General features: G+C 53.7%; 2 protein-coding genes across 3 annotated transcripts; both read right to left on the bottom strand.

The window, feature by feature from the left end:
* Positions 1-4,249: 4,249 nt before the first annotated feature.
* ABCF3 (ATP binding cassette subfamily F member 3) lies at positions 4,250-12,237 on the bottom strand. Of its 2 annotated transcripts, XM_012457331.3 has the most exons (21): positions 12,112-12,237; positions 11,742-11,889; positions 11,528-11,607; positions 10,972-11,018; positions 10,658-10,755; positions 10,437-10,559; positions 9,924-10,190; positions 9,532-9,612; positions 9,388-9,447; positions 9,232-9,288; positions 9,098-9,120; positions 8,932-8,987; positions 8,618-8,818; positions 8,445-8,521; positions 7,363-7,407; positions 7,152-7,284; positions 5,716-5,804; positions 5,334-5,425; positions 5,019-5,151; positions 4,806-4,893; positions 4,250-4,718 (listed from the first exon to the last, which is right to left on the bottom strand). In XM_012457331.3, the coding sequence occupies exons 1-21, from the start codon at positions 12,182-12,184 to the stop codon at positions 4,560-4,562; spliced, it is 2,130 nt and encodes a 709-aa protein (XP_012312754.1). In that variant the 5' UTR covers positions 12,185-12,237; the 3' UTR covers positions 4,250-4,559. The 2 variants fall into 2 exon arrangements, with proteins under 2 accessions (XP_012312754.1, XP_064222936.1); XM_064366866.1 differs by lacking the exons at positions 10,437-10,559; positions 10,658-10,755; positions 10,972-11,018; ... (1 more) ...; positions 11,742-11,889; positions 12,112-12,237 and adding an exon at positions 9,705-9,711 and having other exon boundaries at positions 9,924-10,108.
* Positions 12,238-14,698: 2,461 nt separating this feature from the next.
* Positions 14,699-23,825, bottom strand: AP2M1 (adaptor related protein complex 2 subunit mu 1). The gene is made up of 11 exons (XM_012457321.2): positions 23,721-23,825; positions 21,648-21,764; positions 19,558-19,823; positions 18,469-18,551; positions 17,738-17,873; positions 17,498-17,639; positions 16,904-17,023; positions 16,671-16,806; positions 16,470-16,567; positions 15,894-16,005; positions 14,699-15,296 (listed from the first exon to the last, which is right to left on the bottom strand). The coding sequence occupies exons 2-11, from the start codon at positions 21,719-21,721 to the stop codon at positions 15,162-15,164; spliced, it is 1,302 nt and encodes a 433-aa protein (XP_012312744.1). The 5' UTR covers positions 21,722-21,764; positions 23,721-23,825; the 3' UTR covers positions 14,699-15,161.
* Between the last annotated feature and the right edge of the window lie 101 nt (positions 23,826-23,926).

Genomic DNA, 23,926 nt, shown 5'->3' with positions numbered 1-23,926 from the left:
TGGTGAATCCCCGCCTCTGCTAAAAGTACAAAGGTGCCAGGCACCTGTTTTCCCAGCTACTGGGGAGGCCAAGGCAGGAAAATCGCTTGAACTTGGGAGGTGGAGGTTGCAGTGAGCCAAGATCGCACCACTACACTCCAGCCTGGGCAACAGCGAGACTCTGACACACACACACACACACACACACACACACAAGCTGTGCTTGAGTCAGACTGGCCTTGAGTCCCAGCCCTGCCACCCAGTATGTCAACTCCCTGTACTTCCTCATGTACAAAACAAGGGTGCAATAATTGTGCCAGTCACATAGTGCTGTTGTGAGGATTGACTGAGTTAATATAGGCAAAGCACTTACAACCCTACCGTTACTCAGTAAGAGCCTAGTAAAAACATGAACTGTTAGGACTTTAAAGTTCCTTAGCATTGTGTTGAAACAAGGGGAAGTTAAAAAAAGCGGGGGGAAAGAAGGCCCTGGCCAAGCACGGTGGCTCGCACTGGTAATTCCAGCACCTTGGGAGGCCAGAGTGGATGGATCACTTGAGGCCAGGAGTTCAAGACCAACGTAGGCAACATAGTGAGACCCTGTCTCTACAGAAAATTTTAAAAATTAGCAGGGCGTGACAGTGCGTGCCTGTAGTCCCAGCTACTTGAGAGTCCGAGGCTGCAGTGAGCTATAATTGTGCCACCACATTCCAGCCTGAGCCACAGAGTGAGATCCTGTCTCCAAAAAAAGGGCTCTTTTCAGGCCGGGTGTGGTGGCTGATGTCTCTAATCCCACCACTTTGGGAGGCTGAGGCGGGCAGATCACCTGAGGTCAGGAGTTTGAGACCAGCTTGGCCAACGTGGTGAAACTCCATCTCTACTAAATATACAAAAATTAGCCAGGTGTGGTGGGCACTTGTAATCCCAGCTACTCAGGCAGTTGAGGCAAGAGAATCACTTGAATCCGGGAGTCGAAGGTTGCGGTGAGCTGAGATTGTGCCACTGCACTCCAGCCTGGGTGACAGAGTGAGACTCCATCTCAAAAAAAAAAAAATCCTCTCCCAAGGCCATGCCTCCTCCTGGTGGCAGCTGGCACCCAAAGGCTGAGCACTTGAGAACCTGAGAGCCTGACTAACCTGCCCTGACTTAGGACAACCCCGCAGAGCTCAGCCAGCTCCAGAGCATGGCTGCAGTGCACACTGGGCTGGGATTGCTGTCCAGCCTCTCCCTCTGCTGCAGTCTGTCTCCTGGGCCTGCTTCCCTGGGTGTTGCTCCCAGGGCCACCCCCAATAAATGCCCTGCATGTTGGTCTCTTCAAGCTGCTTCCCACAGAACCCAACCTATGACAGGCACAGCAGATGCAGAGATGAGTAAGCCACGGTCTGGCCTTCAAGAATGTCAAGGCCAAGTGAAATTGCAATCCCATGCGGCTTGCTGGGGTAAGCACACCGTGCAGTGGAGGGGCTGGAATTGAGAGAGTCCAGGCCCTGCTGGGGACCGGGTGGCTTGAGGTGTGGGTGAGTGCAGTCCAGCCAGGAGAAAGAGGGAGCCCAGGATTTCAGCGAAGATTCTGTGGCCTGAGGCCTGACGTCAGCAGCTGTGGAGACAGCTCACCTACGCGGGGTTTGCGAGTGAAAGGGGGCTGCCATGATGCGCCATCCACAGTAAGCAGGAGTGACCTGCCACCTTCCACGCCAGGGTCCTCTCTCTCCCGTCTCTGTCCTGTGCTTTCCGAAATGGGGTTGGCTGACACTGTTTTCCATCCTTCAAGACAACTATCTTGTGCTGACTCCCCTCTCCCCTCCAAAAGCAAGGCCTTTCTCAGTGCTCCAATTCCTTGACCCCGCCTCCCCGAAGTCCTGCAGCGCAGGCTCGCGTGGCCACATGCAGGCTGCTCCCACGACTTCCATGGAATCATAAAATTGGAAGCCTTCCGGGAGGCGCATCTAGGGCTGCCTCCTACCCGCAAGAGGGCCCTTCTCCAAAGCCTGGCAGGGCTGAACAGTCCCAGTGACTGTTCACACCAGTAAATTCCAGCACCTTGGGAGGACACGTGGCGAAACTTCGTCTCTCCTAAAAAAGTACAAGAATTAGCTGGGTGTTGTGGCAGGTGCCTGTAATCCCAACCATTTGGGAGACTAAGGCCTGAGCCTGGCAACTCCCTCAGAAGACAGCCTGAGCTATGCAAGTTTTCCTTCCTTTGAGCCAAAACTACTCTCTCTCTGGAGTCACTCAGAAAAATATCACTTCTTTTCTCGTATGATAGTCCTTCAAATCAGACTGGTCACACAAACGTCACTTTTTGAGTGCTTATATATTGTTCTTACCAGCAAATCCTCACAACAGTCCTATAAAGAAACCAAGCAGGTGTTTAAAAAGGTTGGGGAATTTGTTGTGGTTACCTTCTGTTACCAGGAACAGAGCTGTGATCTGATATTAGACTCAACTCCAACTCCAGTGCTCTTGAAGCTCAAAAGCAGATTTGGCGTCACATAACCCTCCAGCTGCATTTCCAAGGACTCTAAGGAGTTGAGAGAACTCCTCTCAGGGCTCACTGCTGGTGAGGGGCTCAGAGGCTGAAGCCTGGCAAGCGGGCAGCCACGGATCCTACAATGGATGGCTCCCCAGACACCCACCTGCAGGTCTCAAGTTGGGAGAGAATCATGAGGGCAGCGAGCAAGCTCTCTGGAGTGCGGAGCTGAGCGTGGCCATGGCCACAGACAGGGGAGGAGGAACGCCGAGGAGGCAGGCACATCAGTGGTTCTTCCAGCTTCACCAAGCCACCGCCTGCTCTGTGGTCAGTCTTTATCTTATTTTTTATTTATTTATTTATTGCGTTTTAGGTTTTGGGGTACATGTGAAGAACACGCAAGATTGTTGCATAGGTGCATACGTGGCAGTGTGATTTGCCGCCTTCCTCCCCTTCACCTATATGTGGCATTTCTCCCCTTGCTGTCTCTCCCCAACTCCCCACCCCCGCTTTATCTTGCTTTAACTCCCAAAACAGGGCTCTCTCCCTGGAGACCCATACCATGCTACCCTCAGCAGCTCAGAGTTAAGATTCTTTGGTCAAGCTTTTTTTTTTGAGACGGAGTCTCGCTCTGTTGCCCAGGCTGGAGTGCAGTGGCTCAATCTTAGCTCACTGCAACCTCCACCTCCCAGGTTCAAGCTATTGTCCTGCCTCGTCCTCCGGAGTAGCTGGGACTACAGGCACATGCCACCACACCTGGCTAATTTTTGTATTTTTAGTAGAGATGGGGCTTCCTCATGTTGGCCACGCTGGTCTTGAACTCCTGACCTCAGATGATCCACCCACCTCGGCCTCCCAAAGTGTTGGGATTACAGGCGTGAACCACTGCTCCTTGCCTGGCCGAGCTTTTTGACTACAGTTGGCACAAAGGAAGCAAGTTCCTTCTGCTGACTGGTTCTTTTGTTGTCACTGAGAGCAAAGCAGTATGTCCATTTTATTTTTTTCTTTTGACAGAAGTGGTCTTGCTAAGTTCCCTAGGCTGGCCTCAAACTCCTGGGGTTAAGCAATCCTCCCACCTCGGCCTCCCCAGTAGCTGGGACTACAAGTGTGCACCACTGTGTTCAGCTCGGATCTTTCCATTTTAACATCCTCTGCATAACAATTACATGTAACAGTCAACTCCTCAAGAAACGACATGTATAAAGGATACTACCTCTGCACAACATCTCTCCCATCTTCAAGATTGCGTCATTTGAAAACAGTGTTCTATTTCTTCCTGCTAGACCCTGCCCTAAATTCCCTACTTCCCAGGCCCCTCCTATGTGGTTAGAGGATATAAAGAACATGCAATCACCCAAGCAAAGTAAGGACAAAGACGGTTTCTCTTCAGCGCTGAGTCTAGAGATCAGAGAAGCAGGGAAGCCAGAGCCAGACGCCACTGGAGAAAGCAGCTGGCTGTGTGAGGCCAGGTTACAGAGTCAGTTCAGCTGCTCAAGCAGCGGGGCTGCGGCCGTGGAACCCAAAACCCCTTCAGCTGAGGCTGGGCCCAGGCTAGGGCTGCCAGCACCATGATGCCAACACACTGCCCTTCATTCCGCTGGCTCAGCCCACCCCAAGGTCAGGCAGACAGATGACCTCGATGCCCCAGCAGCTGGACAGTGTCTCTTCGAGAGGCAAGGTTGGTGCTGGCACTGCTTCCTCCATGTGAGTGATGCAAGTGCCATAGAAAATGCCAATCGGAGAGTCCACACCCCTCAACAGTAGGCACCCACCACCAGGGAGCAACAGAGAAGAGGCAAATGAAACGCAGGGAGAGATTTAATTTACATAGCAGCCACTTGGGGTCCAGTCAGAGCTGGGGCAGTGGGGGAATCTGTGACCCTGGAGGGCACCCCCCAGACCCCGCCCCCAGGGAGACCAGTCCTCACCAACCCTTGGATGGGCTCCCAAGGTTGTGCAGAAGATGCTCCAGTCGAAAGGAGAGAGACATTTGGGAATAAGGCTGTCCCCAAGTCGGGGGACGTTCATGGCCTGGAGTTGGTTGCCTACGTGGTGGCCCAGGGGTCTGAGAGACAGTCCATGTCCTAGGCAAGTCCTCAGCCTGGTGGCCCTAGAGGAAACCTTCACGGCGGAACTGCTCCTGGAGAAGGGCGCGGTACTGGTCAAATCCTCCTTCCACGCGGGTGACGCCGCCTCCCTCACACACCCACAGCTCCCGGCACACCAGCCTGATGAAGCGCTCATCGTGGGACACCAGAATCACGCCACCCTGAAAGACAGGAGAACAGGAGGTGCTTGGGGGGCACCACGAGGCACTGAGGCCTGGGGAGGAGTGGTCGGGGTGAAGCATGCTCACTCTGAAATTGTTGAGGGCACGGCCCAGAGCCTCGATGGTCTCCATGTCCAGGTGGTTTGTGGGTTCGTCCAGAATGTAGAAGTTGGGGCTGGAAGGCAGAACCCAGGAAGGTGGGCGGTAAAGGGGTGCAGTGAGAGAAAATAAAGCCTTCTGAGTTTTCTACTGGGCGAGAAGGGGAAGTGGAGGGAAGAGCTCTGGAGAATGAGGCCTCACCAGGGCATGGTCATCTGAGCAAAGGCCACTCGGCTCTTCTGGCCCCCAGACAAACTGGCGACAGGGCGCATGGCCAGTTCTCCAGAGATGCCATACCGACCCAGCTGGTGGCGGTACTCCTCCTCAGGCCGCCCTGGAAAGGACACCTCGGGTCAGGTGGGTGCTCGGCCCACTCCCTCCCTGTGCACCCCAGCCGCGCCTCCAAGTCCCCATGTCCTTCCACGTACGCTCGGGAGGGCTGCTCTGCACTCACCCGAGGCTGGCCTGGATGCAGGGGTCAGCCTCAGCCCTCTTCCACTCAAATCCCCAACTCACCAGGAAACTTGCGCACCAGCAGCTCCACGGCACTGACGTTCAGGTCCAGCTGCTCCACGTGGTGCTGGCTGAAATAGCCAATCTTCAGATTCCTGCAGGCAGAAGCCCAGGTGGAAAAGCAGACAAAAGGCAATGGCCGTGAAGGAGGGCAGGGTGCATGGGTGCCTGGAAGCGTGCTGGTGGGGGCCTTGCCCTGGAAGCATGCTCAGGGGGTGTGGGGGGGTCTTGTCCTAGAAGCATGCTCAGGGGGTGGGGGGGTTTGCCTTGGATGCATGCTCAGGGCTCAGGGGTGGGGGGATCTTGCCTTAGAAGCATGCTCAGGGGGCAGGGGTGGGGGGGGCGTTGACCTGGAAGCATGTTCAGGGATTGATGGGGGGCTTGCCTGTGAGCGTGTCTGATGCCCCGAACAGGTGCCAGGTCCCCCATAAGCAGCTTCAGCATGGTAGACTTCCCGGCCCCATTCTCTCCAACCTTAAGAAACATGAACACTTTATACAGTGCATGCCAGAAAAATCAATACCGAATGTTCTCATTCATACATGGGCGCTAAAAAATGTTGAGCTCATAGAAATAGAGAGTAGAGTTGTGGTTACTAGAGGCTGGGAAAGGTAAGGGGAGGAGGGGAATTGAGAGAGGGATTTGGGAGAGGTTGGTTAACCAAAACAAAATTGCAGCTAGGCAGGAGGGATGGAGGAGTAAGCTCCTGGGTTCCACAGCACAGAACGCTACAGTTCACAATGACTTACGTACATTTTCAAAAAGCTGTTAAGATTCTGAATGTTCCCAACATCAAGTGATCATGTTTATGGTAAATATGCTTATAACCCTGATTTGACCATTACACATTGTGTATGTGTATGGAAATATCACTCTGTACCCAAAAATATGTACAATTATGTATCAATAAAAAGAAAAAGAGCGCCGCTGTGTGTAACACAGAAGGGAAGGAAATTAGAAGGGGTCCCAGGCAGTCTCCAGTCCCAATGACTCCTTCAACAGCCAAAAACATATGTTTAAGAACTCTAGCTGGGTGCAGTGGCTCACGCCTATAATCCCAGTACTTTGGGAGACTGAGGCGGGCGGATCATTTGAGGTCAGGAGTTTGAGACCAGCCTGGCCAACATGGTGAAACCTCGTCTCTACTAAAAATACAAAAATTAGCCAAGCATGGTGGTGGGAACCTGTAATCTCAGCTGCTTGGGAGGTTGAGGCAGGAGAATTGCTTGAACCCAGGAGGCGAAGGTTGCAGTGAGCTGAGATCATGCCACTGCACTCCAGCCTGGGCGACAGAGCGGGACGCTGTCTCAAAAAAACAAAACAAAACAAAACAACACCAAAAGCTCTACAGAAAAATACCTACACGAATACACTAAGGGAGCAGTACCTGAGTACCTGCTAAGTGCAGGGGATTCACTTCTCCCAAGAACCAAGTGATGTAGATGTCAGCTCCATCTTAATGACTAGGAAACTGCTTGGTAACCAAGCTAGGAAATGGCAGAGTCAATATCTGAAGTCTGACCCTGAAGCCCATGCTCTCTCCATAATGTCTCAAGGTTTAGAAAACTCAGAACTAAGACCAGTAAGGTAAAGCACTGCTTTAAGTTTTCATAAAACATGATACACTAGGTTTTCCTCCCTGAAGCAGCGCTGTGCCGCCAGAGGACAGGGCCACTCTAAGACCAGCAAAGTCCTTAGCCTGGGCCCTCACTCCTGTTCCATGGACCTCATCCCTTTACAGCCTGAGGAGCTGGGTCAGTCCACACCACACACTCAGACAGGAGAATCCCAGCTCATGGCACAGAGAAACAGTAGCCATACCACACAGATGCGGGACTCGAGATCAGCAGACACGGAGAGGCGACTGAAGATGACGTGCTTCGAGTCATAGTAGAAATCCACCTCATCTAGCTGCAGAATTGGTGGCGAGAATTTCTCAAACCCGTCAGGGAACCTGCAGGAGATAGGGGTGACGATGTGGAGCAGCCAGAAGGAAGCAATTCCCCGCCAGCCCCGCCGGCCCAGCGCTTACTTCATTACCACCTCTGATTCCTTGTCCACAGGCTTCAGCTCAGGTCTGGGGGCAGAGACGAGGTAGACTAGATTTACAACTTAAAAGATAACTTCCTGCACAACTAATGTATGTTCAGAGAAAACTCAGGGCTTACACTCCAACCACTCAGATATCATTACTTTAGAGTACATTCTTCTCCTTTACTATATGCTAAAAAATAGAGTCAGGCTTTTGTGACTTTTTGCCCACAGTTAGTATTCCGTGGTGTATTTACACGTTGCAAACATCTAAGCCTTATGATTTTAAGCTTCCTGCCGGCACTTATAGAAAGGGCACTTCAAGATTGAAATCCCAATGCACATTATCATTAGTTATTAAGAAAATGCAAATCAAAACCACAATGAGCTATCTCGTCACAACCATTAGGATGCCCAAAACTAAAAAGACAGTAACAGTGTTGGCAAGGACACGGAGAAACTGAAACTCTCATTCCTTGTTGGTAGGAATGAAAAATGATGTCGTTGCTTTAGAAAAGTTTGGCAGTTCCTCAAAACATTAGATGTGGAATTACCATGTAACCCAGCAATTCCGCGCCTACGTACGCACCTAAGCAAGTTGAAAACGTGCCCACACAAAAATGCATACACCAACATTCACAGCAACATTATTCATAATAACCGAAATGGAAACAACCCAAATGTCCCCTAATGACTCAATAAACAAAATGCTGCGGAATATTATCCAGCTACAAAAAGAAATGAAGTACTGACACACGCTACAACGTGGATGAACCGCAAACACGATGCTGGGTGAAAGAAGCAAAGTAACAAAGGTTACTATCCTGTGATTCCATTTATAGGAAACGCCCAGAATAAGCAGATACATAGAAGCAGAAATAGTCAATTAGTGGTTGCTATGTGCTAGTCAAGATTAGCCCTCCAAGGACAGTGTGGAATACTCTGCTTCCCAGCAGAGGAGGAAGTCAAAGGTGGCTTCTAGCGAAGGGGAGAGCTAGAACGGTCAGGCAAAGGCTGGCCCACAGATGAGAAAAGAGATGAAGAGAACCGGAGTCAGCGTCTGGCCAAGGCCACTGTACTCACAGCTTCTCCAGCATCTTGAGTTTACTCTGCACTTGAGAGGCCCTGTTGGCATTGTAGCGAAACCGGTCAATGAAAACCTGCAGGGGGGGAGTGCAGGCATTGGTCAAACTCCCCCACTATCCCCAACTCCGGAACGCATGGGATAGGAGCCCCAGCCCTGCCGGGCCCCACACCTGGATGTGCTGGCGATACTGCTGCTGGGCCTCATATTCCCGCTGCTGGTTGAGCAGCCGCTCCTGCTTACTCTTGATGAAGGTCTCAAAGTCTCCCCGGTAACCATCTAGCCGCTGGCTATGCAGGTGGATGATGTCTGTGGCGATGGCATTCAGGAAGTTGCGGTCGTGAGAGACGACCAGGATTGTGGAGGGCCATGTCTGAGGGGTCATAGGACGGCAGGTCCAGTTTGGGAGGGCAGGCAGTTCTCAGGCCCCCAGGTATCTTGGAGGCCGACTTTCCCCCATCCACTCCAGCACCCACAGGCACTCACCTGCAGGTAATTCTCCAGCCACAGGATGGCCCTGACATCCAGCATGTTTGTAGGTTCTGGAGAAGTAGGGGAGCACACACTTGGGATTGCAGGGCTGGAGAACTAGGAACTGGGATGCTACCACCCCTGCCCATCCTAAAGCCTGGGTGCCCCATTTCAAACTCACCATCTAACAGCAGCAGATCTGGCCTATGAAAAAGAATACACGACATGAGGGTTCAGGGCAGCAACTCACTGCCACCTCCCAAGAGCTAACACCAATCTTCCATAGAGCTCCATACACTGGCCCAGAAGACTCACCTAGCAAATAGGGCCCGAGCCAGGGCCAGCCTCATCCTCCAGCCACCCGAGAACTCCCTAAAGAATGACGGGGCCACATTAGGGGTGGGTGTTCATCAGGTCAGAAAGGGGCTGAGTTAACAGGTTTCAAAGCCAAGAATGGCAAGGGTCACTCACCGGGTGGGCTGCTGCTGCATTTTAGGGGTAAAGCCAAGCCCAGCAAGAATGACTGATGCCCTAGGAGAGAAGAAATTGGAGAAGTCAAGTGGAACAGTCCACAGAAGGGAAAGGAAATCTGGAGGGAGGGGGAATTTGATATACCTGGCAGGTGCCTTGTCCGCCTCAATCTCCTCCAGTTTGGCATAGATTTCTGCCAGCTCTGCAGCTTCCGAGCCCTCCGCCCTGGAGGGAGGAGAAACAGCAACTGACCTAAGTGGGGGCAGTCTAGGAGGATGTCCTGCACCCTATACAGCTGGAAAGAGACCACTGGCTACCCTGTGGCTAAAAGAGCAAAAGAATACAGGAAGGATCTGCTCAAGGTAATGAGGGCAACGGGCACTGTGGAAAGAACAAGGGCTGCTGAGTCCCTGAGTGCCAAGTTCTAAGCTCTGTTGATTACTAGGATGGACATGCAAATGGTGGATTGTTCCAGCACGGCAGGCACTCTGTGAGGGTCAGCAGCTGCTAGTTACTCTCTAGCCTGAAGCCCTCACCTGCCAGCAGCAATCTGGGCGCTGAGCTCCCGCTCCCGCCGTAACAGGCCCTCCCGCACACTGTCACTCTCCAGCACACTCTGTAGCGCAGGGGTGTCATCTCCAGCAACCTCTTGCTCAACGTGCAGCAGGGAAATGTGGGCTGGAACCCGCAGACTCCGAGTGGCCAGCATCTTCAGTAATGTGGTCTTCCCCAGCCCATTCCGCCCCACCAGCCCGTAACGGCGGCCCCATGCCAGGTTCACATCAGCTCCAGCCAGCAGTACTCTACAGGAGTGGAGAAAGGAGACCAAAGATTCTCTAAAAACAGGTGCACAGAAAGTTTAACGATAAACCTAACATTGTTTGTAGCCCCATTTCATCTCTCTAAATTCTCCTCTAATTAGAAAAAGAAAGCCAAGTCCCGCCCCCACCATTCCCTCACCTGTCTCCAAGACACGAAGTTCTCAATTCGCACATCATAGGATCTGTTCTTGCCAGGAAAGCCAAGTCCCGCCCCCACCATTCCCTCACCTGTCGCCGAAAGACACGTCGAAGTTCTCAATTCGCACATCATAGGATCTGTTCTTGCCAGATGATTCCAATCGACTGTCCTTTCTGCCGCCTGCCTGGCTGGCTGACGCCTCTTCTAAGACTCTTTAAAGGGAGAAACGGACAGCTCTTAGTGCTCCCCACCACCTTCGTCCAGGCAGACACTGCTCTGCTCTCTTCTGAGCCATGCTTTCCCCACTCACAGAGGGCTGCTGGTCTTGAGCGTGTCCTTCTCTGACCGCTTCTCCTGCTTTGCCTTAAGTCGAGCCTCGGCCTTCTCAAGCTTCTTTGCATTCACTGTCTAAGGATCCAAACACATCGACTTCACTCTAGGGTGAGGCTCAGAAAGGAACCCGAAGAGAGCACACCTCAAGTAAACCCTCTTAACTTACCCAAGATGAACAGACTCAAAGGCTCAGGGAAAGACGCAGTCAGAAATCCCCCCAAAAGATCCTCCAAATAGACAGTCCACTCCCAACCCCATCACACACTCCCTCCCTTGCTTCCTCCTCCTCACCGAGGACTGTTCCCTCTTTAGCAGTCCTGGAAGTTTGGTTCCACAGTCTGTAAGCGATAAGAAAAGCAGTCACCTTCTCCCTGAGGGAAGGGAAACTAACACTTTGAGTGACTAATATGAACCAGGCACAGACACAGACGTTTTCTACAAAGCTTTAATAGATGGCTATTATCTTCCCTGCACTTAAAAAACAAAAACAAACAAACAAAAAAACCTCACATAAAAGAATACAGAGGCATAGGCGGGGGTGCGGACAGAAAACCAACTCTAACAAGATCATGCAGCTGGTTAGTAAGTTGCAAAACTGGGGAGTGAAACCAAGTCTGTCCAGCTCCAGGCGCCTACGCTTCCTACCATACGCAAGAGCTGGGCGAACCCTCCAACAACAGCCTCCCCCCGACCATGGGCTCTTTTGCCCTCGGTAAGGACATCAACTAGCTCCTACACCCCTGTCCAGTGGAAAAGACGTAGTAGGAGCTCTAAGCTGCAGGGGGCAGATGGGTAGGGGCGTAGAAAAGGACAGAGGGCAGCTAGTTCAACCTCCCCTCACTCTCACCGTAGTTCTCTGTTATCTTTGACAACTGGATGGGGGCGTCCAGTAGCACCTGGCTATTTCCTTGGCTCTGCGGTTCAGCCCTATGTAGGTAGGGACCGAAAGCGCAAAGTTAGGAGTTGAGGGAAAAGCTCTACGGCCGTCAGACCTTCTTCCCCTACCTCTTGTCCGTCCGCCCTCCCTTCGCCCCCATCAACCCCTACTCCCTGGCACATACAGGCGCAGAGTGTTGTACATGCGCTGGCACACGGCCCTGATGCCCGCGTCATCCTTGCTGTCCCCGGACACCTCTTGCAATAGTTCCCCCACAGCTTCCACCAGGTCATCCACAGACTCAAAGTCCGAGCTGCCGCTGTGCAAGACGCCTGCGCAGGGCGTGGCAGAACGAGGAAGGTATCAGGTAGGGAGGACACACAAGCAGTTTCCCCAAACAGCGGCCCTAGTCCAGGCTCCAGACCCAACCCGCCCCCGGGACAAGAGGTCATGCCGAGGAGAGGCCTGGCAACAGTCCCCGGCACGACGCTCGCTTAGGCTTTTCCCCAGCCTCCACTTGGGTCTTCTCAGTCAGCTGATTCAGTTCTGCTTACCCGTCACGTAGTCAAAGACCTGTCCGTCAATTTCGGGGAACTCGCTCCGCAGAATTTCGGCGCAAGTCGCCATGTTCCAGCCGAGAACCAGTCCGCGCAGTCGCTGTGAGCCCCTGGCCTAGGCCCGCCCCGCGCCCTGTCCCCGAAATCTCGCCCCTCCTTGCAAGGCGCATGCGTAGCGGAGACACAAGAAAGGAGCGGAGTGCAAGGAGCCCGGTGGGCGGGGCGAGCGGAGCCCAGAGGAGAGGCGCTGAGTCTGCGCCGGGCCGCCCTCTCTGCGCGTGCGCAACACCTTTTCTGCTGAAAGATTAGCCACACGTGCGGTTCCCGCTGCCTTCTGGGAGGTGGAGTTCCAGGAGCGCGGGGTGGGGCGGAGGCTGAGAGCTCAAGGTTTATCAGGGCGCAAGGCACCGGTGGTCTGGCAGGTGGGATCCTCCCAAGAGACAGGCGGCTGATAAAGCACTTTGGCTTTGCCGGGTTTTATGCACTCCCTCGAGGCGCGTCTGCTGTGGCTGCGCACCCAGCCAGGCCCATTTTGGAGCCCGCCCAGAGCTGCTGATTCACCCTGGTCCCTGACTCTGGGCGCTGAGCTCCCGCTCCCGCCGTAACAGGTCTTCCCGCACATTGTCACTCTCCAGCAAACTCCCCCTACCTCAGTGCTTTGCTTTCGCGGGCCCCCGGACCCTACGGGCTCCTCAGCCTGGTGGTCAGCGCCACCCGCCTGCCCGCCGCGACCTGTCTTTTCATACTTCATAATTGAGCTGACCTTTGCGAATTAAGCCCATTCAGTTCTTCCACCACCCCAGGGCACAACCAAATCCGCCGCCAAAGGGCAAGAAAACCAGGACGACGTGGCTTGTATAAATTCACTGGTATTTATTCCCTACCTACACCTAAAGCCGACTTCTTCGCACCCTGAATCTCAGTAAATGCCAGTAAAAGTCTGCTTCCTTTCACCCATTCCCTCAGGAAGCTAGGAATTTCCTCCAAAATGACGTTACTGCTTTATATTTAACGTGAAAATTCCTCCAATCGGCCTCTAAAGTGGCACCCAAAATTACATTACTACCCATTCATCCCTTTGGATTAAAAACACTGGCATCAGCCGAGCCCGGTGGCTCACACCGGCAATCGCAGCACTTTGGGAGGCCGAGGAGTACTGATCACCTGAGGTCAGGAGTTTGAGACTAGCCTGACCAACGTGGAGAAACCCCGACTCTACTAAAAATACAAAATTAGCAGGGCGTGGTGGAGCATACTTGTAATCCCAGCTACTCAGAAGGCTGAGGCAGGAGAATCGCTTGAACCTGGGAGGTGGAGGTTGCGGTGAGCGGAGACCGTGCCATTGCACTCCAGCCTGGGCAACAGGAAACTCCGTCTCAAAAAAAACAACAACAAACAAACAAACACTTGCCATCATGAGGAATCAATCAATCCTGACAGTTAACCATTTTATAGGAAATACAGGTAAAGAGGATTATGTTAAGGACTTCATGGGTACAACAGGCAAATTCTGATGGGAGAAACTACAGAACTCTGGTTTCTTCGACAAAATTGCAAGACCTAAAAGGGAAACATCGATTTTAAAATTTGAGTGTGATCTCGGCTCACCATAACATCCGCCTCCTGGGTTCAAGTGATTCTCCTGCCTCAGCCTCCTGAGTAGCTGGGATTATAGGCATGTGCCACCATGCCTGCCTAATTTTGTACTTTTAGTAAAGATGGGGTTTCTCCATGTTGGTCAGGCTGGTCTCGAATTCCCGACCTCAGGTAATCGTCGCTCCTCAGCCTCCCAGAGTGCTGGGATTACAGGCATGAGCCACCACGCCTGGCCCATTACATTATTCTACTTCAGTTTATGTTTGAAATTTTCTCTAGTAAATTTTTCAAGTGTAAAAAAGCTGAAACTAAGTAAGGGAAAACCGCTGAAGACAAACTTGCTCTTTTATCTGCCCCAACACACCAGCAGGATCTGGGACATTCTCCAGGGGCACTTTTGTAAAATACACTGCCGGGGATGGGGAGAAACAAGCCTTTCCTCCTGCCACCCACTCAGCAAGATTTGGAAGGCTGGGTAAATGATGGAATTAAGAGGTCAGTTTCTCAGGATGGCTATAAGACCAAATACAAACTTTGCTTTATCTATACTTAATCTAATTAGAGAACATCTGCCTAAGAATTAGAGAAAGAGCTGGGTGCTGTGGTGGTGCGCGCCTGTAATCTCAGCTGCTCCAGAGGCTGAGGCAGGTAAGATCTCTTGAGTCTAGGAGTCCAGTGACCAGGGGGAATAAAAAGGAGCTAGGGAAATAATCTACCCCCAGGGTACTGGGGCCCACTGGGGCTGCTTGCCCTTGAGGCTTTCTTATACGGGCCAGGAAACCTGGGCCCACAACCCACAAGGATAAGGGCGTGGATGGCCCAGGAGGGGGCTGACTGGGACAAGACGAGGAAAGCGCCTTTAGAGTACTCAGAACAGAAAACCGTGGGAAGAGCAGTACCACCAGCCCCTCCCCACCCAGCTCCCACGTGGGAAGAGCAGTACCACCAGCCCTCCCCACCCAGCTTCCACGTCAACACAGCCAACAACTCCACTCCACAGAGTTTATTGGGTCTGTAACTGGACAAAGTCACACTGTACAAAATGAAGCTCACACTATCCCAAAGCAGAGTGGGACTGGGGGCTGGGGTCCGTTACTGGCCTTCGGGGGAGCTCCGAGTGAGGGGCAGCCAACCCTCCCACTCCAGAGGTGTGGCCACAAGGGTGGGAAGGAAAAGGAACCCACCTGGCTTTGGTCACAGAACTCAGAGCCTGGCACTAGGCCAGGACAGACAGGCGGCTGGGAGAGCAGGAACCTCAGCCACCCTGCCCAGGGAGCCCGGGGAGCCCAGGGACTGCTCCACCAGTCCCACTTGCAATGTGCTTGGCCCAGACCTAGACTCAGGGGCTGGTTCAAAGGGAAGGCAGCAAAGCAGGAGGGAGGACACTGACGTGTGGTGGCAGGGAGGGAGTGGCACCTGGACCTGTGGAGGAGGGTGGGTGGGGAGGTGCGCTAGCAGCGAGTTTCATAAATGCCGCTGCGGCCGATGTAGCGCACCCATTTGATGACATCGTGGTCGCTGTAGTTCAGCTTCGGTTCAAACACCTTCAAGTAGCGCACCTTGAGGCCAGAGGGCGCAAATGGCACCTGGGCAAGGACAGCGCGTTAGAAATGTGGACTTCCTCTTACAGCCGCTCTCCTCTGGGAAGTCCCGTTGCCCTGCCCCGCTTCATCTCCACTACAGGTGTTTGAACGGCTGTGGCCCTGAAAGCAGCTGGGGGTGAGGGACCCTCTAAGAGGTGACTAAAGAAGAAAGCCCTGCCTATGACACCTTGAATCAGTTCCTTTAACAGCAGGAGACAGCAGCCAAAGAGCTGCTTTAGAATATACTTATCCTGCTCAATATTATGAACTTAAAAATAAGGCGGAGAAAATGATGTCTACCATGCATTAAACAAAGTCAGCCCATTGTTCTGTCTGCAAGTAAACTTTGTGTCTCACCTGGCATTTAAACAATCTAAGTTTTTCAAAAGAACTGTGTTAGAACAAGCAGAGAGAAGTAAAAGATTTTCCTCACTGTGAATAGTAATTTCTGCGAAGAGGCTTGAAGGGGAAGGCTGGATCTATGAATTAAAGCCACTTCCTTCTAGGCCTCAAGTTTCCTCCCCTCTAAGGTGTTTATCAAGATGATCTCTAAGAGCTTTTCCAGCATACTCGGGCATGAAATAGGTCCCTCTGCCATACCTCAAAGTTCATGGAAATGGGAGGTCGAGCCCATTTCTTCTTGTCGTTGGTAGGCAGAAGCTCAATCTCTGCGCTGATCTGCGATTCCTTCATACCTGCCATGCGCTTGATCCTGCGAACACAGGGACAGTGGGCAGCCTAATGTACCGTGGAGGAGTTCCAAGGGCAGTTGCCCATTTTAAGCAAAGAGAGAGCCCAGGAGGTGCCAGGACAAGGAGAGGTGGTCAGGGCCCTGAAAACCACTTGCTATGGAGCCTTGGGTCTACTCCTTTAGGACAGGATGCAGTTTCTGCTTAGACACTGGGGTACGCTGTCCTTTGCTGTCTGCCTCACAGATGTATTACAGGGGCAAGTAGGGAAACGCTGAAGCATCTTAAAAAATAATCACATGCATGAACCCCAATGCAGGCGTGTACATACTCACACAGAGGTATAAGGGCTGACAGTACAAGCCGAGGCTCCTAGAACAGCAAACAGGCACACTCCCCCTCCCGCTCATGCAGAAGATCAAAGGTGAAACAAGAAGGTACACTGCCATCTCGAGCCCTGCTGGGGCCTAATGAAGGAAAGACTCACTTCCATACGATGGCGTTCTCGCTGGCCTTGTACTTGGCCTTCCCCTTCATGCAGATCACCTGCACCCCACTTGTGTTCAGAGGGGTTGGGATCCTCACCTAGAAGTGACACACCTGTCAGGGAGCTCTGTCAAGCTGTGACATCAGCTGCCTTTATGCCTAGGGACAAGTTCTTCCTCCTCCCTGAGCCCCTTGTCCTCACCTCAATCTTCTGAGCCAGCAGTGAGGGTTTAAAGTTGGACTTGATGACCACCTTGACCTCCAGTTTGGTGCGTCCCACTTCTCGCACTAGCGGGATGACCCGGAAAGGAAGGATGATGTCCTTGGTTGTGCGATACCTAAGGGATGGGAAGCAAGGTCACCACAGAGCCTGATGTACTTCCTTCCTCGATCTCTGCCAACAGCACTGGCTGCCTCCTCCCACCCCAGGGGCACCTCATAAGCTCAAACTCTCCATCTGGCGGGATGAAGCTGATGCTGCGTTCAGAGTCAAACTTGCTGAGTCGTACACACTGGTGGAAGGTGCAGTCATCAATGGCAATTGATTGCTTCCCGCTGCAGGCAGGGGCAGAGGAGGAGGTCTTATAGGTATAGGAGAATGACAGGTGTCAGGCTGGGAGACCACTCCACCCCAGGCTAGCACCAGAGACTATGAAAAGCTGCTAAAATGCAGCTTTCTGACGCAGAGGTCTGCCCCAGAGTTTGGGATGAGAGGGAGGCTTGCAAGCTCATTCTCTCCAGAGAGCCCTGCTGCTCAGGACTGGGGTGTTTCAGGCACACAGGACAGAGGCTGTCAGTATGTACAGAAGAGGCCTTGGTCCTAGGGACCAAACAAAGGGGCTTGCTCTCTGAGGACAATTCCCTCATCTCTCTTAGCACTAATGTCAAGAGCAAACAGCCAGGCTTACCATCAGGAACAAAGAGTTTACAATTATGGTGGGAATGAAGTTCAGAAGAAACTTGGGTTCACTAGACCCCACTGAGCCCTCTGTGGGACACCCCTTCCCACCAGCTCCCTGCCTCAGGCACCTCTTGCTTGTTTCATCAGCTGTGCCTTTGCCCTGTTTTTCAATGACGATCTTGTCATTCATCCCAAATTTGCATTCGGGCATCCCACTCAGGTAGCTCTTCATCACCACCCGGCCCGACACATGGGCGCTCAGCACCTGCCCTGGTGATGAACAGATAAATGGGGAGCAGCAGAGTCAGGCAGGCAGGCCCAGGATCCTGCCCTGGCCCCCTCCTGCTTTATCATGAAAGGGACCTTACCTTGTGGGGACATGAGCAGGTTCACACTCTCCAGCACGTCCAGGAAGAGCTCATTCCGGCGATACTTGATACCCTCTCGCCGCCAGCCGATCTGCCCCGTCACCTGGCTGGTGATCTGTGACTGCTCTTCTTTTGTCTACATGGGGGCAGAGACAAACAGCAATAGCCTCACTCCTCTCTCCCTTCCCTCATCCTGTCTCTATCCCCATTCCACCCTCATTCCCCTCCATTCTAGTCCCCACCTGTAATCCATTTTCCCCTGTGAGCCCCAAAGGGCAGGGCCTGGATAAAACAAAGCAAAGCTGCAAGGGTGGAAGCTAAGGGAACAGCTTACCTGATGCTGGAGGCCACAGGGCCAACGAGGTGCCCACATGAAGCAGCAAGGGAGGCAGAAAAGGAGGAGAAAGCTATGAGTCTTGGATCCTAGGAGAGGGCCCAAGCTCTCTCCCCGCAGGGAACACCAGGCCTCAGGAGCAGGCCTCCTCCCAAACCCCTCAGTGCAGAAGGAAACTGCTGGAGCTGTATTCCTGGTAACAGAGATGCTGAATTGGCTGCTCCTGCAGCGGGAGGACCACACAGGGCAAACTAAGCCTGCAATCACAGCAGGAGGCTCAGGCCAGCACTTCCTGTCACGGGAGGGCTCATGAGTCAGCTCAGACAAGGCTCAGGGGCCAGCGGAGATGAAGGGAGATTGGACTCCACCCTGACTATAGTTTGCACAATTCAAGTACCTGACTCTTGATGCCCTGCTGGGTGATGAAGGTTTTCAGCGCGCCTGTCTCGGAATTCTGTGGGTAACCAAAGTCTAGAATCTCTGCAAAAAGAAGGGAACCATCAGTCCCCGGTCAAAGCTGCTTCATTCCAGTCCCTACTCGGGCCTACACATGTCTGGCCGGCACAGCTTCCGAAGACCGTGTGGGATCATCTCAACAAAGTCTTCTAGCTCTGTAGCATTTATTCTGTCATTTGTGCTTTATAGGAAAACAATTCAAATGTTTGATTTTTTTCAAATAGAGAAATCAAAGCCAGGCGCAGTGGCTCATGCCTGTAACCCCAACACTTTGGGAGACCAAGGTGGAAGAATCACTTGAGACCAGGAGTCCAAGACCAGCCTGGGCAACACAGTGAGACCCAGCTCTGCAAAAAATAGTCAAAATGAGCCAAGCATGGTGGCATGTGCCCATGGTCCCATCTACTCAGGAGGCTGAGGCTTCAGTGAGCTGCGATTGCACCACTGCACTCAGCATATGTGACAAGAGCAAGACCCTGTCTCAAAAAAAAAAGAGAAATCCACAGAAGAGTCACATGGGCAGCAGGTGGCAAGTCAAGAAGCTTTGAGCCGTTTTCTCCAGAAAACAGACATTTGGAAGATGGAAGGACTCACCTTCCCTTACATCACACTCTACAGAGAAACAGAGATAACAGTGCACCTCAAGGGGCCTGTAATAGCTCACTCTCCCCCAGGCTCTGAAGCACCTGCCGAGATGGGAAGCCGGGAGGATAGCCAGTGAACCAAGGTCCAAGCCACAAAGGAAAGAGGATGAATACAGGAGGCTCAGCCACCAAACCTGAGGCAGATTCCAAGCCCCTTGAAAGACCAAAACACCTGCTGGCCTATTTCTATGTTCTACTTCAGAGCAGCCTTTAGGTCTGGATGTGAACTGGCCTTCTAAGAGGCATAGAGATCCTAGCCCAAGAGACCAGATACTCAGAAAGTTCAGAGTGCACCAGAGCCTCAGACCTGCACCCAGCTTCAGGCCAGGCCCAGCTTGCTTCTTCCCCACCCCGGGCCCGCCGCCCTGCCAGCCCACCAGCCTCACCGTCCAGCAGCTCATATATGAGCACAAAATTGTTCTTGATGTTTTCCTCGCTGATCTTGCCAAAGTAGGCAGCCATCACGTCACACATCTTATAGAGGAACTCGAAGACCATGGCAGCGTTGACATTCTGCTTGGTGACTGCTGCCAGCCAGATGTTGGACCGCTTGACGTGGAAGAAGCTGGTGCGAGCAATATTGGTGACGGGGCTGCGCACCTGCTGCCGGGCATGGATGACATTGACCCGAAAGGCATCCACTGCATTCCTCCTGAGGGAAAAGGGCGCATGGGGCCTGCTCAGCACCCAGGCCAACCTCACCCAACAAGGACCAACCACAGCTGCTAACAGCCCTACCCTCCTTACTGCAGAAGTCTGACACACACGCTCTAAAGAAAACCAGTGCCTAAACCACTAGGGTGGTTCCTTCTCATGACTGCCCGTGGAGGCAAGGGGAGCGGGCCGGAGCGGGGCTGGTGTCTACAGCCCCCAAGAAATAGGGAAGGCAGGTATAAGGCCGATGTAACCTTAATAACGTGAAGTTCATCAGGTTTAGAGACAGACAGTCCTGACTTCCAGGGCTGGCCCAGTTTCCCAGCTTTCTCTAGCTTCCCTGTAAGCTCCCAGGCCCAGGACAGAAGGAGACACTGCTGCTTCTCCAGTCCTCCCGCCAGTGTCCCACCAGCAGGGAAGGCCAGCTCCTCCAGAAGTTAGACAAAGCCAGCATGACTTCAGAAGTCACGAAGGAGGGAGAGGTACCAAGGGGCTGTGGAACTGTGCAACCCATTCTTGCCAGGATCCAACTCCAGAGCAAGTTCAGGGAATGGAAAAGGATGCAGGAAAACAATGATGGGGGCAGGGCCCCCCACCTGTACCTGGGCAGCAGCTTGAGAGGCCGCTTACCTATTGCTACGGCAGCCAATGAGATGGGATGAGAGAAATGACGCCAGCAAGAAGAGGAGAGTGACAGCAACGAGAGAGAGGGTTAGACACACAACACACCGGGAAGGAGCACACACCGTGAGGCGGAGGCAGACGAGACAGGCAAGACGGCACGTGACCGGCCTTGGCTTGCCCAGTCCATCCAAGGCAGGAGGGGGCTGGGGTGGGGGTGTAGCCAGCCAGGTTCAGCCAGGCCAGGCCTTGCCATAGCTGCAGCTCTAGCTCATGCCACTCTACCAGCCAACAAACAGCTCAAAGGCCAGGCCAGCCCAGGCCAGCCCAACACCCAGGGAGTCAAGTGAGGGGCAAAGCAACAGGCCCATTCTGTGACTCTATCTCCAGCTCTCTGGGGAAGAACAGGCAGCAGGAAGCAGAGGAGCCTCATCTCGGCGCCTCACAGGCTAGGCTAGGTCCCCTCAGCCGGAAAGAACAAGGCTGTCCGGGGGCACAGAATGAGAAGGCAGGCTGTGGCTGTGTGAAGGTCTGAGGGGCCCTGCATATGGAGCCGTTCTGGGTCTACTCTGATAGGCTACGGAGGGCAGCATGGCCTCCCCGCCCTCCCTCCATGACCCGGAGAGTGCCTCACGACTCCTCCCAGCCTCTCCCCCAGGAATGGCCCAGAGGAACTGAAGACAGCTGAGTCAGCAGCCTGACTCCTCCTGAGAAAGGGAGCGTGACAGGATTCAGCAGCCTGGAGAGGCTTTCAATAGAATCCAGTGAAGGCGCTTCACATGAAAAGGGCTTCTGAGAGCAAGGCTTAGGTGGATTAGGACCTCCAGCCTGGCCACTAACTCCACCCACTGGAGGCACTGCTCCCTCCTCCTCAAGGAAGGAATTAAGTAGCCTGGGCAAAAGCACTCATCTTCAGCACCTAGGCCTGTAACTAAAGAAACAGGATGCAGGAAGGGCAGGAGCTCCTCAGGCTGTGGGACTTTGCCATTCCACAGGTCCCACCTCGTGGCCTGCAGGCTGCCTGCCAGGCCAATACCACCAGACCTAATGGGAGCCAGGCTAACTAGCTGGGCTTTCAGGATGCAGCCAGGGGTCGGGGTGGCCCAAGTCAAGCCTCTGGTGGGAACAGACCTAGTCCTGCATGCTGGGGCTGGAGGGGAGGCAGATGGGGGGGAACAGCTGGCTGGGCCAGGGGACTCACCCGATGTCATCTCGGTAGACTCGGGAGATGAGCACCTCCCCCTTGTGATTATAGATGAATAAGCCTCCAATCATGGCGGCAGATCAGTCTCCGAGGCCCATCGCTCTGAGAACAGACCTAGGATAGGCGGGGGCGGGTAAAAGAAGGCCTCAGAACCCCTGCCAACGTCCCCTGTGGAGCTGTGCAGGTCACTGGAGCTTTTTTCCTGACTCAACCCTCTAGCAAGTGACCCTGCAGCCCTCCCAGACAGGCCCCTCCCCTCAGCCAGGCTCCAGTTCCTGTTTATTCCACACTGGATGGGAGAAAGAAAAGGAGAGAGATTAGGCCCAGGATTCTAAGGCCATTTTGACCCTCCCTTTCCTGGGGCTGAGCATCAGTAACCCCCGCCCCCTCTTCCGAGCACTGAGCTCAGAAATGATCCTTTTCGGCCACCTCCTGTGCAGACGCTCAGGCTCTAGCCTGTGAGTCACTAAGGCCTGCCTGCCTGCGGCTGCAGGAATGGCGGTAGGAATTACTACAGCTGGTTCAGGCCTGGAGCCCCCAGGCCTAACCTTTAGAGCATCCAGTCTCTCGGGCTCCACTATCCTTCAGAGAAGGTCGCAGGGCCTGAATCTCCAGCACTCACATTCCAGGAAAGGGTGTGAGGAGGAGAAGAGAAGGGAGCCCTTAGGCCCTACTGTCGACCCGGGAGTGTAGCTTAACCTCTTCCTGGCAGTGGAATAAGCAGGCAAAGGGCAAAAGAGGAAGGCCCAGTGCTGGCAGACTACACTTCCATCACCCAAGCTGCTATGACAGTTACCTCTGACCACTGCTCTCCTTTCAAAAAGTTCTGGAATGCAATAAAAATAAGGACTGAGGTGGGGGTGCAAGCTCATAAAATTAAGAAAACCTTCCATCTGAAATCGTGATCTAGGTCCATCTAGTAACTCACTGCTGGCCTGGTACCTATAAGCAAAAGCCAGGGATGTCAGAATGCCTGAATTATCCAAATTATTTGGGTCAAATTAATTTAAGTTGTTTGAGAAAAGGCACTACTTTGGTTTTAGATTTCCCGGATTAGCCCTGGTATTAATTTCACAGGGAGTACTTTAGCAGACTTTTCTAAACTGAAAAATAAAGCCTTTTCCTGTGGCTGTCAAGGTCTTCCAGAGGGGTGAGCGTTCTCTCAAGGTGGTCGACTCATCCCACGCCTCAGTCCCAAACAGCCTAGGAAAGGAGATGCAAAATGGAGGTAGAGCCTGGGGCAAGGAACCAAGTCCACAGGTACCGGGTGGTAGGTAGCGCAGGGCACCGGAGAACCGGAGGTGGGGCCTTGGGCAGAAACGGAACATTTAGTTAAGGGGAAAGACCTGCAGCGACAGCCAGGCAGCGTCCCCAGGTGAGCCCACAGCAGCAAACTGGGCTGGTGGGGTGCACCTAAAGGTAAGAGTTCCCAGTATGGAAAGGTCAAGGCTTTAAAAAGGAAAAGCCGGCAGGCGGAGATTGACAGTGGTGAACAAGCTGGGGCTGACAGAGCCTGCCTGGGATTCGGCTGCAGAGTAATGAGGGGGTGGTGGACTTTTCGCCTTGGGGAGGGCATCGTGGGAAAAAATGGTGCCACGGGGTGCGGGGGCTGTCACAGGTCTAAGGAAGAGCCAAGGGGTGTCACTGAACTGAGAGGAGGGGGCGCTGCATGGTGTGAGACTTGTCACGGTGCAAGGCGGCGGCACAAGGGGGTGTCACTGTCCTACGAGACGGGAAAATTGTCCTTGCGCGGAGGGCTAGGGGGTTGGCAGGATCCTAGGGAGGGGGCGCTGCGCAGCGTTCCTGCTCTGGGAGGATTCCAGGCGGTCTCCCTCTCATGGGAGGCGCCAGGCGGGTCAGGTGGAGGGCGCCGCTCCCCGCCAGCCCTGCAACCGCTTCCTGGGCGCCCCCGCCCCACCGTCCGCTCGCTCCCGGGTCTGAAGGCTGAAGCCACTCCCGGGTATGGGCAGCTTTTCTCCCAGCTCAGTGCAGGGCAGGGCAAAGCTGGGCGGCAGGACAGACGACCCGCGGCGTTCTCCCCCGACCCATAAGGCCAGATGCCCGGCTCACCTGGTGTCCGCGGCCCTCTGCTATGCCGGCCCGGCCACTCTCGGGATCCCAAGATGTCCGCCCGCCCCCTGCTCGTCTGCCCGCTGCCTCGGCTTTCACCGCAGTGCCGCGGCCCCGCCCCGGCGCCGGCTGCGCTTGCGCGCCCGCCTCCCGCGCCGACTACAAATCCCGCCAGGCTTCGCGGCCTCCTTGCTAGCAATTTGAAG

The sequence above is a fragment of the Aotus nancymaae genome, unplaced genomic scaffold, assembly GCF_030222135.1.
Source record: "Aotus nancymaae isolate 86718 unplaced genomic scaffold, 86718_ANA_hifiasm-v0.15.2.pri h1tg000067l, whole genome shotgun sequence".
In the NCBI taxonomy this organism is placed as follows: domain Eukaryota; kingdom Metazoa; phylum Chordata; class Mammalia; order Primates; family Aotidae; genus Aotus; species Aotus nancymaae.
Note: the sequence above shows the minus strand (reverse complement) of the source record. Positions and strands in the feature narration are given on the sequence as shown.

Coding starts and splice junctions, on each gene's coding strand:
- ABCF3 (XM_012457331.3), bottom strand. CDS start 12,184: ATGGCGACTTGCGCCGAAATTCTGCGGAGCGAGTTCCCCGAAATTGAC. Junction 10,756..10,971: donor TAAAGAGGGAACAGTCCTCG/GTGAGGAGGAGG, acceptor TTGGATCCTTAG/ACAGTGAATGCAAAGAAGCT. Junction 5,426..5,715: donor GGCATCAGACACGCTCACAG/GCAAGCCCCCCA, acceptor TTCTGCCTGCAG/GAATCTGAAGATTGGCTATT.
- AP2M1 (XM_012457321.2), bottom strand. CDS start 21,721: ATGATTGGAGGCTTATTCATCTATAATCACAAGGGGGAGGTGCTCATC. Junction 19,824..21,647: donor GTCTACCGAGATGACATCGG/GTGAGTCCCCTG, acceptor CTTTTCCCTCAG/GAGGAATGCAGTGGATGCCT. Junction 15,297..15,893: donor CCATTTCCATGAACTTTGAG/GTATGGCAGAGG, acceptor GTCCTTGCCCAG/GTGCCATTTGCGCCCTCTGG.